We start from the raw sequence: 24,273 nt of genomic DNA, 5'->3' as shown, positions 1-24,273 counted from the left end.
CTGGGTCGTTTTGCTGCCAACCTGGCAGAGAACACTTGTTTTGCTAATCTTTATTCACCATTCTGTTTAAGTGAACATACCACCTGAGATTAGCTCTCCTAACGCATTCTTAGATGCTGACAATGTCAAGTTCTTTCCTAATATCCTCGTTTTTAATATGATATTGCTATTGATGCCATCTGTTCATGCCTCTAATCTTTCTCAGGACTCTCATATCTGCAGTCTTTGGTCAAGCGTTCTACTTCTGACCCAGCTCTCAGATCCATAAGTTAAAAATGGTTTGAACACCGTCTTGTATACAGCTAATTTAGTGTTCTGACTAATTTCTCGCCTATTCCATATGAATTTATTTAATTGACTTCACACAACATACCAGCTTTCTGATTCTATTGTCTATTTCTATATTGAATTTACCGTCTTCACTAAAAATTGTGCTTAAGTAGCTGAAATATTTTACTTGTTCCACAGGTTCTCCATTCACAACACAGTTGACATTTTCAATGATTCTGCCTATTTTCATTGTTTTTCTCTTTTTATTGCTGACCTTCATACCATATCTATTACAACAGTTATTCAATTTAGTCAGAGAATCTTGCAGACTTGTAGCAGATTTATTGATAAGTACAACATCGTCCGCATAAAGCAAAAAGCTGACATCAATATCTCTAATTTTGATATCATGTTTAATACTACTTTCCTTCATAATGTGATCCATATACATAATGAATAACAGAGGGGATAATGTACATCCTTGTCTCACACCAGATGTAACATTAAACCATCTTCCTGTACATCCTTCAATTCTAACTGCTTACTTACAACTCAAATAAAGAAAAAGTATTGCTTGATATAATGCCCCATTGATACCATATAACTGTAGCGTATTGAATAGCTTTTCTCTTGGAACCTTGTCATATGCCTTTTCCAGATCAACAAAATTTAAATACAGATCTCTGTTATATTCCTATGCTGTCTCGACTATTTGTCGTAAAGTGAAGATCTGATCCTGACAGCCTCTATTTGGCCTGAATCCAGCTTGTTCTTCACCCGGCTTTTCTTCCACATTTCTTCTCAATCATTTCTCAAGTTTACTTGAGAAATGATTGAGAAGAAATGTGGAAATGTTTACTTGCATAGATCTTGCCAGGAACACTTAGTAGGGAAATACCTCTGCAATTCTCACATTCAGTTTTATTTCCCTTTTTATATATGGGTACTATGAGAGCTCTACTCCAATCATCAGGAATTCTTCCCTCTGTCCAGGCTTTCTGAACTATGCAGTGCAGCCACTGTAAGACTTTTATACCACCATACTTTAGCATTTCTGGTTGAATATCATCTACTCCTGCTGCCTTTCCACATTTTAAGCCTTTGATGGCTTTTTCTACTTCAAGTATGGATATGTATTCCTGATTGCATGCCTGGTCAGTGTTTTTTTACCACTGTGCTGTCATCACTGCTTGTTTCATTTAGCAATTATTCAAAGTAATTACTCCACACTTCAAGGATATCTTTTTCTCTCTTTTTCATGTCTCAGTATTTTGTGTTAAATACTATGGCTACTCCTTCTTTTCCTTGATTATCATTGCCTGAATATAACATTTTGTATTTATTGCTCAGAAAGATCTCACTAATTTTTGTCTTTTTTGTTTCAGTCACCTCCATTATGTCGATCTGGTACTTATCTAATTCATTAGCTAGCTCAATTTCTTTGCCATTCAGGCTTCTTATGTTGATAATACTGATCTTTAACTCTGGTGATGTTGAATTGGGGTGTGTTTGCAGATTTGTTCCAGTAGCTGACTTTTCGCTGTTTGCCCTGGTTCCCTGGCGAAAACAACGGAGGCCTTGTTTAACCGGGCGACGCCCCAGCCGGTATGAAGTTTTGTCATGTTGTACCATCATATTTTATTTTGATTTAACAAATAAGAATACAATTTGATCGGCTAAATCCCAAATTGCCAGCCCATCCTCGTTCGTTCAGTATCCAAGTAGATACCCAACAGGGTGCACCACGAGAAGGTGAGGATTGGACATTAGGTCAGAAGCCCTGGTCAGTTCTCCGCATTCCTTTAAAGGCTATTTGGAGGTCTCCTCTCAGTTATAGAGCTTTGACCCTTAAGCACCCCCATTAAGCTTTACGCTTATGCACGCTTAAGGTTTGCATGATTCCTAAAATTAAACACAATATACTAATGCTCATGAAGAGGAGACGTTTTGATACGAAAACATTGTATCACATTCATGCAGATGGTACAGCATGTCAAAATTCTTAGCATTTCGGTGGGTTTAAATAACCCAGAATGTGAGGAACGGTGTGCACTGAGAAAATTGCAGCCAGAAGTCATTAATGACTGTGACTAGTTATTGTGTGAAGCAATCCAATTGAACGCTGTCATTTGTCATGAGTTGCTGTTTTGTTTTCTGAGTTTCATCTGTCCTGCGTGCGCAAAGTGTGAACTGACGTATTTATGACACTAATACAGACAAGTTTTTAATATATATTTACAATTTTCTATAAATAATTTATAACTTTTTTGCCCATATTTACAATGTGAAACAGTACCGACAATGTATTGAACGTCCTGTTTTCTGCCAGCACTTTCACAGATTCTCTGATTATAATTGAGGGAGGTTGGAACTTGTGTATAAATAAAAGTAAGTAAACTGAGTTATTTCAGTCTTTCTTTGGTTCAATGTGGAAAAATAATAATTTCCCAAGTGATTAGTTTTTCCGATTTCTGTGCATTTATATTATACATTTAAATATATAACATATTTGATATTATGTATTTAAAAATTATATCAAAATTCAAATTATCCATGTCTCACTCTAGGATTTGCCAATGATAATCTAATCTCACCACGAAATGTAAACCTGTTGTGCTTCTCAAGTAAACGGCATGCACGAAGCATATCTATTGTTCATTTTACCTTTATGCTTTCCATATTTAAAATTATATTAATTAATAAATTAAAGTATTGAAAGTTATTCTACAATTAATTACAACGAAATCAATGAGCGCTGATGTGCTATGCACTCTTAAAACTCCATACATCAATAAAAATGCAATCATATAGTCAAACTGACATGAATTTTGTAGAGTGGGTTGCATAAGCCACAAACAGCATGCCCAACCAAAATGGGCATGTGATTCCATTGATATATATATATATATATACTGTACTGTTGACCCTTGAACAATGCATGGGTTAGGGTCGTTGACTGCCCAAGCAGTTGATACTTTTTTTTCTTGCCTACTGTTGACCAGAAGCCTTACTGATAACATAAACAGTCGATTAACATATTTCGTATGTTATATGTATTACATATTGTATTCTTACAATAAAGTAAGCTAAAGAAAAGAAAATGTTATTAAGAAAATCATGAGGAACAGAACATACATTTATAATACTGTATTTATCAATACTCTAAGTTTACACTGTATACAAGATGAATCGCCTGTGTCTGTCAGTTACATCAACAGTCTTATATGATACAAAACACTGTAGATGACATACATATTACTAACCTAGACATCAAAAATGAAAAGATAATGTGAAAAAGAAATTCATATTTATTTACAGGTATAACAATTCATGAATTGATAATGAAGAAGCAGCAATATGATTGCTTTATGATAGCCTAATCTATACACTAATGAATGAATCACCATAAAATTTATTTTATGCAGTTATGATTTAATACTGCATCTTTATGTTTGTTTACATTACTCTTGACTGTGAATGATGCCATATACCGACTGTAAGTGTTTGTGTGCGCAAGTTTTGATAATTTTTAACGTCTTATAATAGATTTATGTATATTTTATGGTAATAAATTATAAATTATCTACATATATATTTTATGTATTCATGACATACCTAAATTTTTCTTATTTTTTTCAATATTTCTAAGCTAAGCAATTCATCTCCAAGCGTTTTTCAAATTGTTGCAAATCTCCAAAAAATTTTCCAATATATATTTATTGAAAAAAAATCTGTGTATAAGTGGACACTTACATAGTTTAAACCTTGTTCAAGGATCAACCATATACAGTAGCGAACAAATTAATCCAAACGAGCCGAATTTTGTCAAGGTTTTTGGTTCAGTTCACAATAATTTTGGATTGGTTTCAGTTTACTATTTTTGATTTTGGTTTTAGTTGACTATTTTGGTTGGATGCAGCTTTTTTTTTGAACTGTCTCTACAATGTTTATTAATAGTGTTGTGCACTTTTAGTGTGAACAAGTTGACATTTGTAGTGTTTTATTCATTTTGTGTATAAAATGGATACATCTTCAAGAATGCATTCAAAAATATATACTCTTTATCAGAATACATCCACGACTCAAAAACAAATTGATAATAAATGTGATGTTGGGATTTAGGAAGACAGGTACCTTTCTCCTGCCAAAAAAAGGAAATGTGGGTGAAATTTAATCAGGATCATTCATTCTAGTTAGATAAAGCAAAATGAATCCAAGATTGTCTGCTGTAGGCTTAAATAGATACTTGGTAGCTAGTGGGATTAATGTTTCTGACATGACAGTCCATCAAAGATTGTTGGAAGAAGGGAAGACTGCCCAGAGACCAAAGAAGAAACAACTGTTGAAGGCTATGCAGAAAATGAGGCTCCAGTGTACAAAGATTATACTGTTGAGAAGGAGGTCATATTCTTAAATGAAAACCATTTCTTTGTCCAAGGAGAGTAAGTACCATATGCTCGCAAGTCAGTGGCTGAGAAGATGTCTCCCTCTCACCTTCAACAAGCTCCTAAACATCAGCTAAAAAGATGTTCTGGTATTGTTTTATACATGACAGCCTAGGATCACTTGTATATGTGTACAATGTGTTGTACATTGTACCACAAGTGTACAATGTGTTGTACACTGGTATGATGAAAAGTGACTAATACATAAAAATATTGGAGAAAAGAGTGGTCCCACACTTCCAGAAAGACAAAGAACTCACCTTCCAACAGGATCTTGCTCCATGCTAGACATAAAAAAAGTGAGTGCCTCAAATATCACAACATCCAATTGCTTCAGTGGCTAGGTAACTCTCCCGACATTAACCCAACAGAAAATTTGTGGGCCATAGTGGAAAAAAAAGTGAGATTTGGAAAATTAAATTGTGATATAAAGGATAATTTAATACAATCCATTTAAAAGTATGGTTTCGAGATGCAGAAATAAGAAAATGTGTTCTACATTGGTAGAGTCCATGCCTAAGTGAATTAATGAACTTATTAGGAATAGAGGGGCATATATAAGTTATTAGTTCAAGTTTTATTTTTGTACTTATTTTCTTGTGAAATTAAAATTTATCTTTAAAATGTGAGTGTTAAAATTAATTTCTTTGCCGCTATTGTATGTATACATGCCTGTGTGTGTGTGGGGGGGATCAGTGGAAGTGGCATGTTCTGTCAATGCTGCTAGACCACCCAAAGAAAAAGCATCATAAGTTCTATTCTGGTCTCCGACTAGAGGAGCTTTTACTAAGGCTTTTTTTTTGACTGTTTCCCAAGTTAGTTGATCTCTAGCGCAGACAAATAGATATTTCTCCCAGCAACTCGGGGTTTTTCATCTTGTTAACTCAAGAAAATTGACTGTAGAATGCACACTATTTTCAGACAGTACACGTAGTGTTAGGATTAGGGACCAAGAGATGGCAGTACTTCTCAGCTGCTTCTCTTCACCCTGATACCATGCTTAATTAGTGGTGATCTTGTGCCAACCATCTCTGATTGGCTACTGGTGGAGATTGAACTTCCCCCTCAGTCTCCAAAAGCTAGAAAAGGCTGAAATGGCCTCATCTACTTCTTCCTCCTATCCTATCCTAATTTATGCTCAAGCGTAGACCTACACTTTTTTACCGTGTAGGCATTTGGAACCAAAATCCTACGGAATAGGTTGCTTACTCCTTATTCCTGGAGGTATCCTATGACTGTAGACTGTGTGTTCACGGAGTCAGTTTGACTGCTTGTGGAATGAAAAACCCCAGATAAACTAGGGGGGGGGGACCCTGCTGCCCACGTCCAAGACTGGCTAACTTGGCTATGGCTGAGGAAGCTCCTTGAGCTCCTCATGTCGTTGACAGGAATTGAACCTAGGACACTCCTTCCCCAGGCATATCGTTGCGAAGCACATAGCAACTAGGCTAACCGTGCAGACCTACTTCTTATGTGGGAATAAAAGGCATTAGATGATTATCTATGTATGTATGTATGTACTTATAAATACATTTCATACATTTAATTACACATGCACATATAAGTATGCTATTATACATAGCATACTTTCTTTATTATACACACACAAATGTATTTATTTCCAGGTTGATTTAATCAGCTTGTCTTACATACACTTCACTGCACATAAACTCATGCATATGACTATCAGTACAGATTCTGGTTGATTCCGCAGTCATTCAACAAATTCTTTTTATTGTATGTGTCTCTATGTGCAAATGTCTTGATTTTATTTTTAATTTAGTAATTTTTATTTTTCTGTACCATATAAGTTTACATCTTGCAATGAGCTTTGTGCTTCTTTGCCCTACAACTATGTTTGTTTATAACTGTGTTACTGACTGACTGACTGTGTTCTCAGCTCACAAGGGTTCCTATCAGTATCACGACTGGTGGAGAGTAGAAGAACAGAAGCACTCTGCATTTTCTTCATTTGTTTTTACTTCATGCAACAGGGTGTTCTGCTTGTGTATTCACTCTGATGTGGTGATATGCTCATTAAAGAGATTAAATATTTAATATTAATGATGAAAAATACAAAAAGAAAAGTTGATATCTGACAGCAAAATTTGACTAATAAGAATTTAACCCATTTTAATACAAGTCTATTGAAGGCTATACATAAGTAAACTTACCTTTGTGGGCATCCACAGTTTAGGTCTACCCCATCTGAATATCTGCATATTAAAGTAAGTTTTATTAAATTAACATTTCAACAAAATATGGAATTTATTTCAAAGTAAATCAATCAATATTCAATGATTGATTTTTTTATTTTTATTTTTTTTTTAATTTTTCTAGCAAGAGATCAGAAAAATCTTATCCTACTGAATATCAAAAGTCTCCTCCTGGTTCTGATGGCATTTCTCCATTTGCTTTGCAAGTTCCACCAGCTAATTTCCAAAGTGTAGAATAAATATAACATGTATTTATCCTACAGTACGAAAATTAGCCCACGTTCTGTCTATGCCTAAAAGTAACAACACATCTTTACGATCTCATTCCATTCAATTGATCTCGCTTCAATTTTTTTTCCCCCTAAAATAATGGAAATTCATTAGAACTTCTCTCATAACTAGAAATCTCTTAACTAATAAATAATCAGTACAGATTCTTATTAATTCCACTATCATTCACAAACACTCAAGGATTCATTTCAGACAAATTATGGAAACTATAACTGTGTTAGAAATAATTATTTTAATTTCCCGACGTTTCGACCTTCATACGAAGGTCATCATACATCATCATATATACACATAAACTTCTACCACCACCCAACACAAAAACTAGGTGTCATTAACATATTAAAAACAGGGCTTTGAAGATTTGCTCTAATGAACAAGCACTTAAAGATGAATTAAACATTATCAGCAATACCTTCCTAAAAAATAGCTACAGCCAAAATACTATCAACAAAATTCTTCACAAGACCTCACTTAAAAACAAAAATAAACAAGACTACAATAAAACTGTAACCATTCCATACATTAAAGGGATATCAGATAAAATAAACAGAATATTAGAGAAATACAACCTTAAAGCCACCTTTAAACCTACTGGAAAATTAAAGAACTTACTCAACTCATCCAAGGATCCCCTCCCTCCGTTGGCTCACCCTGGAGTATACCGTATTCATTGCACCTGTAATTTGTCCTATATAGGGGAAACAGGATGCACAATTCCTATCAGAAAAAAGGAACATAAGTAAACGACACATTAAATATAATAACTATGGTCAAGCTGGTCTTTCTGATCATGCCCTGAACACTTTACATAGAACTGACTGGAAAAGCACTTGTTGTTTACATCACACCAAAACATGGTATGAATGTAAATTTAAGGAGGCCTGTGAGATTCTTATCAATCACCCTAATCTTAACAATAACGATGGTCTAAAAATCCCAGGAATATGGAAGGCACATATTCTACCCACTTAACCTCTCTCCCTAAGAGTTAATTATAAATAGACCCATGGGTAATCCAGGATCTTAAATCTAATATACGATTAGATTCTAATATAAGATTATATTAGATCTAATATAAGATCCAGAATCTTAAATCTAATATACCAATTCTCATGTTAAATTAGGACATCACTCTTGCTATAATAAAACTATCTATATGAAAAAGTCCATACGGTTAGCCTCGTGGCTATCCGCTTCGCAACCATATGCCTGGGGAAGGAGTGTCCTAGGTTCGATTCACGTCAACGATGTGAAGAGCTTAATGATCTTCCTCAGCCATAGCCAAGTTAGCCGGTCTTGGGCGTGGACAGTAGGGTTCCCCCCACCCACCCACCCCCAAGTTTATCTGGGATTTTTCATCCAGCAAGCAGGCAAACCAGCCCTGTGAATACACACAGATTACAGTCATGAATATCATCCTTAGGTGCAGCAGAGGAGTGGCAAACAAGCTGCATTATTACGACAGTAACCCCTCATTAGGAGGGGACTCAACCTGTCCTAAGGGACAGATGAGAAGGAGAGGATATGAAAAAATTTTTCTCTGATGTTGTCATAAACAGAATATAGCTTTGATGTAGTTATTTTATTTTATTATTATTTTTTTTTTCACAAAGGGGTCAGGCAACAGAATAACCATTGATCAAATCATTGTCTCTTTAGCATACCATGTGAAATGTAATATAACTTGTCTCTCTGTGTGTGTGTGTGTGTGTGTGCGTGCGTGCGTGCGTGCGTGCACGCGCTCCAGATGATGACACTAATATGAAGGTCGAAATGTCAGGAAATTAAAATAATTATTTGTAACATGGTTGTAGTCTCCATTATTTGCCTGAAATGAGTGTTGATTACTGTGTAACACTAAATTTGCTGTTTTAAGGATACTTGTGACATAAGACTGAATGATATATGCACGTAAACACATGAAAGATATTTAATTAACAAATATTTCGGTCTGGAAATAGCAGACCATCCTCAGTGCTATTACAAGAAAAGTTTTAAAAAATAAATACAAGCTAGAATACTAACAATAGATCGTTAAAAATAGAACATGCCGCATGATGTTATATCACTAAGTATGAAACAGAATATTATGAAGTAGAGACATGATTGGAAAAAAAATAAAAAATAAAAAATTAATGAGTAATCTTGATTAGACTTTCCCAGATTTTTGATATAGAAATACAGTCATTACGATTCAGGTTGGGACGATGGAGCAAGGTCTCCATTTTCCTTCTCCTAAAGACAAATGCTCAACTTTATCCCTTCCTGGAGTTTATCAAATTCCTTGCAACTGTGATCTCTCCTATTTTGGACAGACTGGACGTTCTCTTGAAAAAAGAATCCAAGAACATCAATCTTCCATTCTTCACAACAAACCCAAAAAGTCTGGATTGGCTCGACACGGGATTGAAACTGACCACAGCATCTTTTGGTCCAGGACCCGCCTCTTGCATAGATCCTGTTATAGGTTTGAACGTTTGTTCAAGGAAAGCATAAAGCCTTGCTCCATCGTCCCAACCTGAATCGTAATGACTGTATTTCTATATCAAAAATCTGGGAAAGGCTAATCAAGATTACTCATTAATTTTTTTTCCTTTTTTTTTTTCCAATCATGTCTCTACTTCATAATATTCTGTTTCATACTTAGTGATATAACATCATGTCGCGTGTTCTTATTTTTAACAATCTATTGTTAGTATTCTAGCTTGTATTTATTTTTTAAAACTTTTCTTGTAATATCACTGATGGTCTGCTATTTCCAGACAGAAATATTTGGTTAATTAAATATCGTTCTTGTGTTTATTTACGTGCATATATCATTCCGTGTAACATTAAAGGAAAGGAAACACTCGAGGATGTTTTACAATAGGTATGATGAGACACTGTGCACTGAAGCAACGGCATAGTCTGCTTTGGCTGGAAGGTCACATTCCTTTATGAATATTAGAAGCTACATGGAAAACAAATGATACAAGCAAATGCAATATACAGGTAGAAAGGATAATGCAGGAAAAGTAGCAAAACCCAATGGGTAGTGTTTTGCTATGTTTGCTGGATCTTAGTTAAATTCTTGACTTATTCTTTGCTAATAACATAGACTTGATTAAATGCATGGGCTAAGGTATGGACTTACTCGATACCAACAGGGAAGGGATCCAACATTTCCCAGAATATGAAAAGTACCTTAAATTTTAATTGAATAATGATAGCAAAGTAGTAGTAGAAACAGTCTGCAACATTAGATTGAAACTTGCAGAGGTGACTGAAATTCAGAAAAATCTAAAACAAGAGAACAAGGAATTATGAAATGAAGTAAACTTCCTAAAAACACATTGCATAAAGAGTAAGAAAAAAGAATTACAGATAGAGTGAATACCAAAGTGAGAGGTTAGAAACTGGAACTCCCTAATAAGATGACAAGCACTACCATAGGAATTCATAACAATAATAGATATTCCTTTTAACATGGATTAGAGCATGATAATCCAACAACAATCAAGCTATAAGATGCTGAACATTTGGAAAGACAACTTGCATACAAACTCATCAGTTTTCAAACTATCATGAGTAAAAAAGTAACACTAGCTCATATACTTGTAGCATTCACCATTAATGCTCTGAACTAACACAAACATGCATACTCATTCTGACCAAGCTGCTATAAATTGTATACAAGTTATCACCATCAAAAATATTCACCACAATAACTAGCATGGAGACAAAAAAAAAAAAAAAAAAAAAAGGAAGTATAGTCTTCTTTAATGAAGGATGGAATGTTATTGAAATCTCAAACCAACCAAACATGATATGCAAACACACGCACGCACGCACGCACGCACACACACACACACACACACTAATGAAAATCACAATTAACAATAACAAAAACTACAAATGTGTGGGCTTATGTCTGGAGGTCTACAATTTCATTCAAGAAATGACACCTGAATAAACAGTATTACCATGCAATACACATGGTTGAATGCCCATTCTCACTGGAGATCTTAGTATACATATACTTCTGGCCTGTTGTCTGAGTGGTGCAAATCTTGATGCGGGAAGGAATATTTGTGATTGTGTTTAGGTGGGAGATGAATTTCACTGCCCGATGTGAGACTATCATCCTGCTTATTGGAGACCTGAAGGAACTTGAAAAAATAGTTCCATGTTTGGTTTCTAGAGCAGAATTTTATTATTATTATTATTATTATTTCGGGTGACTCCAGGAGTCCTTAGACTCATCGAGGGAGGCCCTAAACATCACGTCCACACAACTATGCGATTACATTCTCACAGTATCTATCATACCTTGTCTTGAACTCGTTCACCGTCATAGCACCCACAACAGACGCTGGCAGCTTATTCCACTCATTTACCACTGTAAAAGTAAAGAACCCAGCTCTAACACCCCTGCTAACCACACTCTTGCCCAGCTTCCATAGGTGTCCCCTAGTTCTCCCACCACCAGTCCTGATCTCAAAAATATCCGCTGAATTAATCCTATAGAATCCCTTTAGCAATTTGAATGTCTCAATCATATCTCCCCTCCTCCGCCTATCAACTAGTTTCTGCAACCCACAAATCCTCAACCTGTTTTCATATGGTTCATTCCATAGACCTGTTATCATCTTAGTCACTCGCCTTTGGATCCTCTCCACCTCCTCCCCATCAAGAAGGAACCGAGGTGACCAAATCTGGGCACAGTAATCGAGATGAGGTCTTATCAAGGCTCGGTACAGAGGTACAATAACTTGCTTGTCTCTGCTCGTCAAGGTATTTTTCAACAACCAAGTGAGTCGATGAGCTGATTTAGCTACTTTTGCAATGTGCCCCCTAAACTTCATCTCCTTATCCACCAACACTCCCAAGTCCCTGGCCTCATCAATCTCTTGGAGTACAGTTCCACCAATGTGGTATACTGCTGCTAATCTTTTCACCCCAAAATGCATAACCTTACATTTTGTCACATTAAATTGACATCCATTCTCCTTAGCCCAGAACTCCAATCTATCTAAGTCATCCTGCAAGACTTTGACATCTTCTGCATTCACTATTGCCCTACCCAACTTTGCATCATCAGCGAACAAATGAATTGTTCCGCTTAGATTCTTCCCTATATCGTTAATGAACAGATTAAACAGCAGTGGTCCAAGAACAGAACCCTGCGGCACGCCACTAGTCACAGGCCGTCTTTTGGACTCTACTCCTGAATAAACTACTCTTTGATATCTCTCCATCAACCAACCACCTATCCATCTCACCAACCCTATATCCATTCCCATATGTTGTAGTTTACGGATTAGTATTCCATGTGGTATCCTGTCAAACGCCTTTGCCAGGTCCAGCAGTATCATTTCCAAGACTATGTAAAAATAAATTTTTAAAATATACAAAAAATATATATAAAATTAATAAAAATGAAAAAAAAAAAAAAAAAAAATCTCAGCCCACCCACCCACGGTACAAATGTACTATAGGTTTGCAAATAAACCTTTCGTGGGGTGGGAACCATATAAAAATAAAATAAATAAACAATCTCAATCTGAGCACAAAAGCACTTGTATTCATCAAAATCGAAATCCAATGTCAGAGAATACAAAACTCTGATTTTCTGGATTTTATGAGAAAAAAACAAAAACACTAGTTAATTCCAAACCTATTAAGCACCATTTCTTCTTCTTTCAGCAGTGGGTTATTAAAATCTAATTATTTAACTCATATCAGTTTTTCTTGCATATAAAAACTATAATTCTGCATAACATTCTTTGAATAAGAAAATGTTTCTTAAGGAATGTTTTTCTGCTTGGTTATTATTATTATTATTCAGGCCTCTATGGAGTCAAAAGACTCATCGTGGGAGGTCCTTCCTAAGAACATAAAGTCTGTCAAGACTCATCGAGGGGAGGTCCCCCCCTAAGAAACACAAAGTCTATCATACCACTCCTTAAACTCATTGACCGTTCTCGCTCTCACCACTCCATCAGGCAATGCATTCCATTATATTATCATATAATGCACATTATATGATAAAAATAGGATAAGTATAGGATAAAAACAAGAATACAATTTCTTGTCAAATACAAGAAATTATATTCTTGTTTTTATTCTATACTTAAGCATAAGCAAAAGTGTGAAGTAACTTCACGACAAGTCTACTTGTATGTAGAGGATGTTAGCTTCACATCAGTTACCTCAGTATTCCATAATGCAAAATCATGGGGAAAGTCACTACCCAGACTGTTTCAGCCTTTATTAAAGAACTGTTAAGTATGAGGGTTACCCTCCAAAAATTCTTAATTTTAGTGCATAAATCAATATAGGACAGAACAATCGCTGAATGCTCCACTCAGTAACAGATAACAGGACACAGGAGTATACAGAGGATTTGAAACTGGAAGTGATCTTCATTTAGTGTGGAGCAGAATAAAACTGAATTTCATATTGAAAAGAAGAATGTGTAAGAAAGTTTTAAACCAATCAGAGTTGAACAGCTAATCAGATGTGAACTGCACACTCAAATACACAAACATTATTTAAGAAAAACTGAAAGAGTTTGAAAATAAGAACCAAACCTCGGAGTTTCAGTGGCAAACTCTGAAGAAAACATTGACTAATTCAGCCAGAGAGGCATGTGGCGAAGCTCTAAGAATAGAAAAATCAGAACTATGTGGTGGACTCAGGAAGATAAAGGGGTAGTCGCAGAAAAGAAGAAAGTATATTGAAAGTTCCTGGAAAGTAAGACAGCAGATGCCCTAAAAGAATACAGAGAAAAATGTAAGAAAGCTAAGCTATGTGTAAAACTAGATAAACAAAAATCACTGGCAAGAACATAGAAAACAAATATCAGGAAGGTGTTAAAATATTTTGGAGGCTATAAAAAATTCAGAAATGGAGAAAGAGTACTGTAAAAGGACTCAGAGATGATAATGATTACATGAAAATTGAAGATAAAGATGTCCTTGATGAACAGAGTAATTACTTCGAAAGCTTGCTAAATGAAATAAGTGCTAGAAAATATACAACAGCAATGCCATCCGGAATATATATCAGTACTTGCAGTAGAAAAAGCTATAAAAAATCTGAAATGTGGAAAGGCAGCAAGAGTAGATGATATTCAATCAGAAATACTAAAATATGGAGGTAAAAAAGTTTTACAGTGGCTGCACTGCATAATTCAGAAGGGTCAAATGTCAGATGATTGGAGTAGAGAACTCACAGTACCCATCTACAAAAAAGGAAATCAAACTGAATGTAAGAATTAAGGTATTTCTGTACTGAATGTTCTGGTAAGATTTATGCAAGTATACTTGAGAAAGGGCTAAGAAAAATTGTGGAGGACAAGCTTGGAGAAGAGCAAGCTGGGTTTTAGACAAAACAGAGGTTGTCAGGATCAGATTTTCACTTTAAGACAAACAGTTGAGAAATCATGGGAATATTTAAGTATTTAAGTTTTGTAGATCTGGAAAAGGCATATGACAAGGCATCAAGAGGAAAACTGTTCAAAACGCTCCAGTTATATAGTGTAAATGGAACATTAGATCAAGCAATACTTTTTTTCTATATTTGAATTCTAAATCATCAGCAGTTAGTCCTTCTTCATAGTGAAGAATTTATGGAGACACTACACACATTAGAATAATTACTTAACATTAAGCAAGTAACAATTGACGTTTTGACTTCTGTATTGAGGCCATCACCTAACGTACGTTATGGCTATGGCATTCTTGTAATCATTTGTAAATTAATGGCATTTTTATGGAGGATATCGTAAACTGTTTTTTTTTACTGTAGCCATTTTTTTTTTTTTTTTTTTTTTACAAATGGTGAACCAATTGGTATCCACAAATGGTGAATTACAACACTACAAACTGCATCAAAAAAAAAAAAAAAAAAAATCTGTGATCACATGGCCAGAGGAAACAACCAAAAAACTTATACTGCATTATGCCCATGCTCCCAGAATTTCTGGACAGCCAAAAATACACAAAAAAAACATGCCACTATGACCGATAGTTGAAGGAATCGACAGCCCATTATCACTTAGCCAAGAAATTAGCTGCTATACTCAAGGAGTTGAAAGGTCAGTCTCCCCTACATTAAAAATACACAACACTTCATAAACAAGATTAGAAACATCACACTTGACAACGAAGATTTATTAGAAAGTAATGTCCCGATCAATGATACTATTCTTCTCTTATGAAACATATTTCTGCGCGATACCATGGGGCCTCTTTTCCCACGTACTCCACTCCGGGTATTTCATGTGACAAAATAATTTTTACCTACAAAAATAAAAAAAGGTGTATGGCCATGGGCTCACCACTTTCCTCCCCAATAGCTAACTTTTACATGGAAAACTTTGAGCAATGAGTTCTATATTTGGCCAGGCGAAAGTCCAAAGTCTGGTTCAGATATGTTGATGATATCTCCACCATTTGGCCTCACAGCCACAAAACATTAAATACATTCCTAAGTCACCCGAACAAACAACACAAATGTATCCAATTCACCACTGAAAACAACAACTCTCTTCCTTTTCTAAGCACACTCATCACACACCTTCCCTCAAGCTGTCTCTCCTTCAATGTCTACTGCAAACTGACACATACAGGCCAATACATACATAAAGTTCATACCACCATCCAACACAAAAACTAGGATTCATCAGCACCCTCAAACAGCCCTAAGAATTTACTCCAATGAACAAGCTCTGAACCAAGAATTTAAAACTATTAACCACACATTTTTAAAAAATGGCTACAATAAAAAAAAAAAAAGTTCACAAGATTCTCCATAAAAATGTCACTAAAAGCAAAAAAGGATTACAAGAATGGCATAGCCATACCTTATGTTACAGACATTTCAGAAAAAATTGCACTCTACTTAAATACAACATCAAGACAATTCAAACCCCTAGCAAAATAAAGAAATTTACTTAGCTCCTCCAAATATCCTCTTCCATATCTTGCCCACCCAGGTGTTTACAAATTTCAATGTATCTATAACCTACCTTACATAGAGGAAACAGGATGCACCATCCCAATCAGAAAAAATGAACACAAACACCACATTAAATACCTCCACTATAGTAAAACAGGCCTATCAGACCGTGCACTCCAAACATGCCACAGAATTTACAGGAGACACACTAAGTCTCTATACTGCACCAAAACCTGGTTTGAAAGAAAATTCAAAGAAGCTTGTAAAATGCTAAAATATCATCCAAATCTGAACAAAAATGGATTAATTATTCCAAGAATGTGGAGTACCCATCTTCAACCCCAGACAGAAGAAAATCTCAAGACGAAAGGACTGTAAAAATTGTTTAATGTAGTTCCGTGATTATTTTTTTCTCACCAGAGGTCAGGCTAGGATAAATGATTAACAAGCATTTAGATTCATTTTCCTTTTGTATAGTGTAGCGGCATGTAGCTTGTATCTTCGACATATGTTTTCCTCATGATGACCGCAATACAGAGGTAGAAATGTTCATTGTCTTGCTTAATGTTAAGTAATTATTCTAACACGTGTGCTGTCTCCATAAATTCGTTACTATGAATGCTAACCACTATGTAACCTTAAAAGAAAGAATCAGCAGTTAGTATTGAAGGAGTTAAAGGAAGATGGATTGATGTTAAATCAGGTGTGTTACAAGGCTGTAACTTACCTCCAATGTTATTCATCATCTATAAGGATCACATTATGAAGGAAAGTGGTATATAACCTGATACCAAAACTGGAGATGTTAATCTGAGCTCTTCTTTAAGCACATGATGTTATACTACTAAATAAATCCAAGACAAGTCTACAGGACGCAAATTAAATTTGAAAATAGATGGCAGAATTAAAAGCTGGTATGGTAAAAGTCAGCTGAATAAATTTATAAGGAATATGAGAGAAATTAGTCAAAATGCCAACAAGCTGTATACAAGACGGAGTTCAAACCAATTTTAACTTAAAGATCTGAGAGCTGGGTTATAAATAAAACTCTTGATCAAAGACTGGAAACCACAGATATGAGAGTGTTGAGAAAGATTAAGGGACTGAACAGATGGCCTCAATGGCAGTATCATATTAAAAACGAAGATATTAGGAAAGAACTTGACATTGTTAGCATTCAAAAACGTGTTAGTAGAGCTAATCACAGGTGGTATGGTCACTTAAACAGAATGGGAGAGGAAAGAAGTTTTTTATTTGAAGAAGTTGAAGGCCACACAGATCAAAACTGAGTTAGATGCAGTTCATGGGGACTCTGCACTAGCATTAAAGACTTTTTATTTTTGGATAAATGAGAGTTTAAACATGGTCGTAAGTCCATCGAAGATGAAGTGTGCACCAGATACCCGACTGAGGTCACTATGAAGGAAATGATTGACTAAATCCATGGTATCATTATGGAAGACCGCCAAATGAAAGTGCGTAAGATTGCTGACATTATAGGCATCTCAACTGAAAGGGCACATAATATCCTGCGCAAAAAATTGCACATGAAAAAGCTATGTGTGTGATGGGTACCAGGATTATTAACTGTCAACTGTTGCATACGAAAAGATATTTCAATGCAGTGTTTCAGGACATTTAATCACAATTCACAGGAATTTTTCCATCAATTTGTGACTGTAGACGAAACCTGGATCCACCACTACACACCTGAGTCCAAGCAGCAGTCAAAACACTGGACAATGCCTGGTGAAAGAGCACCAAAAAACAAGCATATACCATTTTGTGAGCTGGGAAGATGATGGCCACCGTTTTTTGGGATTCCCAAGTAATTATCATGATAGACTATTTGGAAAAGGGTAAGACAATAACAAGAGTCTAATATGCGTTATCGTTGGACCGTTTAAAATAAGAACTGAAGGAAAAACGGCCAAGACTGGGCAACAACAAAGTACTCTTTCATCAAGACAATGCATCATCCCACACATCAGCCGTTGCAATGGCAAAATTGCACAAATTGAGGTTGGAATTGGTTCCACATCCACTGTATTCACTGGACTTGGCCCCGTTTGACTACTTTTTGTTCCCAAACTTAAAAATATGGCTCGGTGGGAAAAAATTTCTTTGAACGAGGATGTTATCAAGGCTGTAAATGACTATTTGGCACAATTTGACAAATCCTACTTTTTAGATGGGATGAAAAAATTGGAAACTCCCTGGACCAAATGTGTAGACCTCAATGGAGACTATGTTGAGAAATAAAGGTGATTTTTTCCAAAAAAATGTGTTTAACTTATTTTTTTACCCAACTTTTCAAACAACTATCATATCTCATCTTCTTTACCTTTTCAGAAAGATGTAGAGAAGTGATCTGCTACTGTAGAGTGCACAAGTTTAGGTGGAATCATTCACTAATCTTTAAAATATCTGACTTTGCAAGAGATTCTTTCTGGAAGTGACTTCATCTTGTATGAGAGATATGAGGACACTGCTTCTACAGTGTCATGCCCATGACATTCCACCCACAGAGTACAGTGTTAATAAACCACCAGAAACAGTCCAATTTTCTAACTCAGATTTTTCAAAAACTAGTGATTTCCCCCAAAATTTTCTTCACTATATTATTATTATTTTACAGCATCTCTATGGATTCTGGAGATTCATCGTGGGAGACCTAAATTAACCATTATACCAACCAATCCTATTATACCTCTCCTTGAATCTATTCACCGGCAGGGAACTCGTAACCATTTCTGGTAATCGATTCCACTAACTCACCACTCTCATTGCAAAAAATTTGGCCAGCACATGCCTACTAACCACACTCTTACACAACATCCACAGATGGTTCTAGTTCTTTGACTATTATTATTATTACTGCACCCTCCCTGGAATCAGAAGACTCATCATGGACTATTTATTCAACTAATAAGATATTTATCATATCGAATCTTAAAATCCTTAACACTCCTTTTGTTATTTTTATTCTTCTTTATTTTTGTTCCCTCTATAGTATATTAACTTTTTAGTCTACCGGCTGTGCCTTTGTTAATAATTATACTATATACTTATGAGATGAAATATTATATAAATTTCTTTTACTAACAATTATTTTTATTTTGACTCCGAGTGTCCCTATATGTTATTATATTTGCACAAAGAGTTCACTCCAATTGGTGCAATGACTTTAACTCACTCTTTCAGAATCCAACTAATCATTGACTCAATACCAAGTACAAAATAAACACATTTAATAAAACTAAAACAATATACATACATTTCTAGTAATAATACATAACTAGAACTACAGATTATATGGATCCAAGGCCTTATTTAAAAATATAAGCTTACTCTTAAGACTAAACACTTTTTCTTTCACAATCACAAAAAAAATGTTCATAGTCTTTTTCTCTTTCTGTTAAGGCTCTTTTCCAGAAGTTACAAGGCTCTATACTTCATTATCAGGATCCTTTTCATCAATCAATATAACACACAAAGTCTTCTTGACTATATCCTGTTTTCCTTTTAGTAGTAATACTCATCAGATCAGGCACCTCTAATACCTAAAAATCTTCTTAATTCAATATATTTTCTAAACTTTCACTTTCAGGCATTCTTAATACTTATAAAACTTCCTTATCATTATTTTCTCTAAGAAAAACATTCACTTTAGAATGTAAGCAACAAGTTCTCCTTTCATTCACAATACTAAATTGACAGTCTTAACTTATTTCACCATAAAAACTTACAGTTTCAAGATTTCCTTTTATTCATTACTTATTTCTCCTTGAAACCTAATATTTCCACTATTCCCTTTTCGGAATACACTATAAAATATCTTCCGACTGCCACACACAAAAAAATATCAAGTTCCTTCCAACTTGAATATATCTCGGCCAGTTTAAAAAACTTACAGTTTCAAGATTTCCTTTTTATTTTTTACTTATTCCTGCTTGAAACCTATTATTTTCACTATTCCCTTTTCGGAATACATTATGAAATTTCCTTCTGACTGCCGCACAAAAAAATCAAGTTCCTTCCAACTTGAATATTTACCGGCCAGTGTTCTAAAAAACTTCCGAACGCTCTCTTGTTTACAACTGTAACTTGGATACGCAACGCTTTCCTTGTCAGCTGTCAATCACACATCAAGTTCTCTCCGGGAGCATGCGCACTTCACAAAAGTCAGAAACTACGCACTGCAATAAAATGGCTGACTCGCTGTATCCATCAGCGCTAAGAGAAAGTCTTTCACAAAACACAAAATTCAACATTTTAAAATATAACAAACTTTCTTATAAGTAACACAAATAATCAGTTTAGTAAGTACTTCAATATTTTTACTTCTTTACATGTTAGTTCTAATATAACATTTTCATAACGAGCACATCACAAATGCAGACACTGCGTGTATGAAAACAAAAAATAACAAGCATAATTAATACGTAAAAATATGCAGAATTTTTAATATGATTAATTTTACACTTTCATTAACAACACATACTGGTAATGTGTTCCATTTACTGATAATTCATGTAAAAAATCTAGTCCTCACACCCCCCTTCCTCTTTACCACACTCTTACATAAATTCCAGGGATGACCTCGGTTTTTCCTCTATTGACTTCTAATATTTTTACAATCTCATCTGGATTAATCCTATAAATCCTTACACTAACTTAAATGTCTCTATCATATCACTTCTTTTCCTCCTATCTACTAAACTCAGTGTTCCACATTTTTTCAACATCTCTCCACAGATACCATTCCAAAGTCCTGATAATGTCTTAGCCACTCGCCTCTGGACCCTCTCCAATGTCTCTACATCATGATGAAAACCAGGTGACTAGATCTGAGCACAATAGTCCAAGTGTGGTCTGACCAGTGCATTATACAGTGGTACAACCACTTCCTTACCCCCCTACATGCTAGAGTGCTTCTTATCATAGCAGCACTACGACATGCAGCCTTTGCAGCATTAGCAATATGCCCTCTAAATTTCAGTCTACTGTCAACCATCACCCCAAATCTCTAATCTCATCTGCTTCCTGCAGTACGGCACAATCGATACAGTACACAGCCTTATATTTCTGCACTCCAAAATGCAACAAAGTACACATATTGATATTAAAACTACAACCTCACTCTTTTTTCCAAGTAAAAAGTCTATTCACACCTTCCTGAAGGGAATTAACATCAGCAGTGCTACTTATAATTCTCTCAAACTTTGCATCATCAGCAAACAACTGAAGATCCCCAGTCAGTCCACATGATATATTGTTTACAAACAAGTTAAACAGCAGGGACCAAAGAACAGAATCACTGGTTATCCTCATTTTTTGAGATACTGCTCCATCATATACAACCTGCTTGTATCGTTCAAAGCACAAATCTCCAATCCATCTAACCAATATACTATCTATTCTCATGTTCTGCAGCTTGTACACCAATTTATTATGTGGTAATCGATGAAATGTTTTTTGCAAAGACCAAGAATATCACTATTTATGTTTCTCCCATATCTAATGCACTTGTTACCTTATCATAAAATGTAAGTAAATTTCTAAAACAGGACCTATTCTTTACAAATCCATTCTGACTATCCTAAAGAATGCTATGTCAATTAACCCAATCCTGTATTGTATTCCTAACCAATCTCTCCAATGCCATGACCACAACACCAGTTATACAGACTAGCCTTGAGTTCGAGACTTCTGTTTTAGAACCATGCTTGTGGAGTGGTACTATTTTGCCTTCATTCCACTCCTTAGAAACCCTATCCACTGTAAAATTTTCATTACATTACCAGGTCAAGGGCATAGTCAACTGTTGTGCAGATTCCTTAAGAATACGTGGTGATATGCCATCCATTCTCACAGCCTTATTAACATCTAACCCAACAAACACCTGACACACCTCTGATTCTTTCACTTCCAATTCTCCTAATATTTGCCTCCCTTCTATATATTGCATTGCATCATTTATGATATATGCTGATAACTACGTTCAATAATTCAACTACATCCTTTGCAACTGTTATTCTGCTGCCATAACTATCCACCAGTGAAAACCTGCCATGATTATTCTTTCTCTTGCTTGCCATATAGTGTAAAAATTCCCTTATGTTAACCTTGGTCTGACCAGCCAATCTTCTCTCATACTGCACCTTTTTTTTCTTTACCATGCTCGTCACATTTCTAGCCTGCACCTTATACTCTTCATGGATCTGATCATCACCTACTGTAGCATACCTCCTCCATAATCTTTTCCAGGCCAGCTTGCTTGATTTCACTGTTCATTTATTTCACTCCTACTCTATTTACTCGCTTAACCCATGGTATTCAGGAAAAACATTCACACCTAAACATTTCACAATCAGTATTCTCTTCATTCCCTGGCCTATAACAGCATCCTATTATGAAGAGCTCAGGAGACAGCTTGCAGGTGTAGCGTGGAATGAGGAGTTAGCTGGAAAAGAGATCAATGCAGCTTGGGGGATTTTCAAAAACTATCTAGTAGATGCAATGTCTAAATGTATTCCAAGGGTGAGAAGGCTAAATAAGGTGGGTGTGAGATGGATGAATAAAGAGATTAAGCATGCGATACACAGATAAAGGCATTGTGGAGGCAGCATAAGAGAAGTGGAAATAACCAATTTCATGAGGTCTACAAAGACCAGGCAAGGAGGGTCACTTGGTTGGTGAAAGTAGCTAAAGAGAGGTATGAACAGCAGTTAGCTAATGAAGCCAAAAAGAATCCTAGGGAGTTCTTTCGATATGTAGCCAGCAAAAGAAAGAATGATTATGGAAGGATGACATTGATTGGAAAAATGGTATAAAGACAGCTGTTGCAGAATGTGTGGTGGAGATGCTTAATGAGCAGTTCATAGAGATCTTTCAATCTTGTGAATGTGACTTCATGGAGAGATTGAGAGCAGTTGATGATGGGGAGGAGAGACTGACTGTAAGTGAGCAAGAGGTGTTTCGGGAGTTGAGTAAACTAGATGTAAATAAGGCTGTGGGACTTGATAATATATCACCGCGTATTCTGCAGAAACGTGCCAGGGAGTTGACACCTGCCTTGACATATTTTTTTAATACGAGTCTTGCACTTGGTCAACTTCCTAAGGAGTGGAAGAAGGGTAAGATTGTGACACTTCATAAAGGAGGTGATTGAACTCAAGCATCAAACTATAGGCCTATCTGTGTGTTAGGTATTGTGGTTAAGTTGTTGGAGAAGCTTGTGAGAACTAGGATCCAGAGTTGGGTTGACAACAATGGTATTATCTTTGATGGACAGCATGGATTTGCTAAAGGGAGGTCATGTTTTAGTAATCTACTTATTAATTACAATAAAGTGACTGCTTTCTTGGACAGAGGAGAAAGATACACAGTAATATACTTGGATTTCGCAAAGGCTTTTGATAGAGTACCTCATGATAAGTTGACAGTCAAACTAGAGCAGATGGGGTTGGATATTAGATTAGTACATTGGATTGGAGACTGGCTATCTGATAGGTATAAACAAGTTGTGTATGGGGATGCGATATCCAGGAAAAGGAAAGTCACTAGTGGAGTGCCTCAGGGGTCTGTTTTAGGGCCATTACTGTTTAACTTGTATATTAATGATATTGGCAAAGATTTGGATGGAGATATTCAGTTGTTTGCAGATGATGCAAAGTTGGGATGAACCATAAAGAGTAGTGAAGATGTTGTGGCCTTGCAAGAAGACTTGAATACATTGAGTGATTGGGCACGGAAATGGGGATGTGAGTTCAATATTGCAAAATGTAAGGTTGTAAAATTTGGAAAACAAAGATGGGATGCAGAATTTATGCTTGGTGAGAATATATTGTTGGAGGTAGAGGAAATAAGAGATCTCGGGGTGATAGTGGATAAGGATCTAAAATTTATTGGACACACCTAGCCAAAATTGTGCAGACAACACAAAGGCTTCTGGGAATGATGCAGAGGACACTGACGTGTAGAAGTTGGGAGATTCTTGTTCCGCTGTATAAGGCTTAGTTTAGGTTACACATGGACTATTGTGCCCAGATTTGGTCACATGGTTTTCAAAAGGACGAAGAGATGTTGGAAAGGGTCCAAAAGAG

At 35.7% G+C, this 24,273-nt stretch overlaps 1 protein-coding gene across 4 annotated transcripts in view; it reads right to left on the bottom strand.

The window, feature by feature from the left end:
- Dus4 (Dihydrouridine synthase 4) overlaps nt 1–24,273 on the bottom strand; it is a 308,706-nt gene that overhangs the window by 130,096 nt on the left and 154,337 nt on the right. For all 4 annotated transcript variants that reach the window (XM_090392282.1, XM_090392279.1, XM_090392280.1 and 1 more), the window contains exon 4: nt 6,890–6,931. In XM_090392282.1, the coding sequence (XP_090248408.1) occupies nt 6,890–6,931 (42 nt within the window). The remainder of the gene's footprint in view (nt 1–6,889; nt 6,932–24,273) is intronic.

The sequence above is a fragment of the Typopeltis vanoorti genome, chromosome 5 (assembly GCF_054136105.1).
Source record: "Typopeltis vanoorti isolate ZY-2024b chromosome 5, IOZ_Tvanoo_1.0, whole genome shotgun sequence".
Taxonomy (NCBI): Eukaryota; Metazoa; Arthropoda; class Arachnida; order Uropygi; family Thelyphonidae; genus Typopeltis; species Typopeltis vanoorti.
The sequence above is the reverse complement of the archived record's forward strand: the minus strand, read 5'-3'. Positions and strand labels throughout refer to the sequence as shown.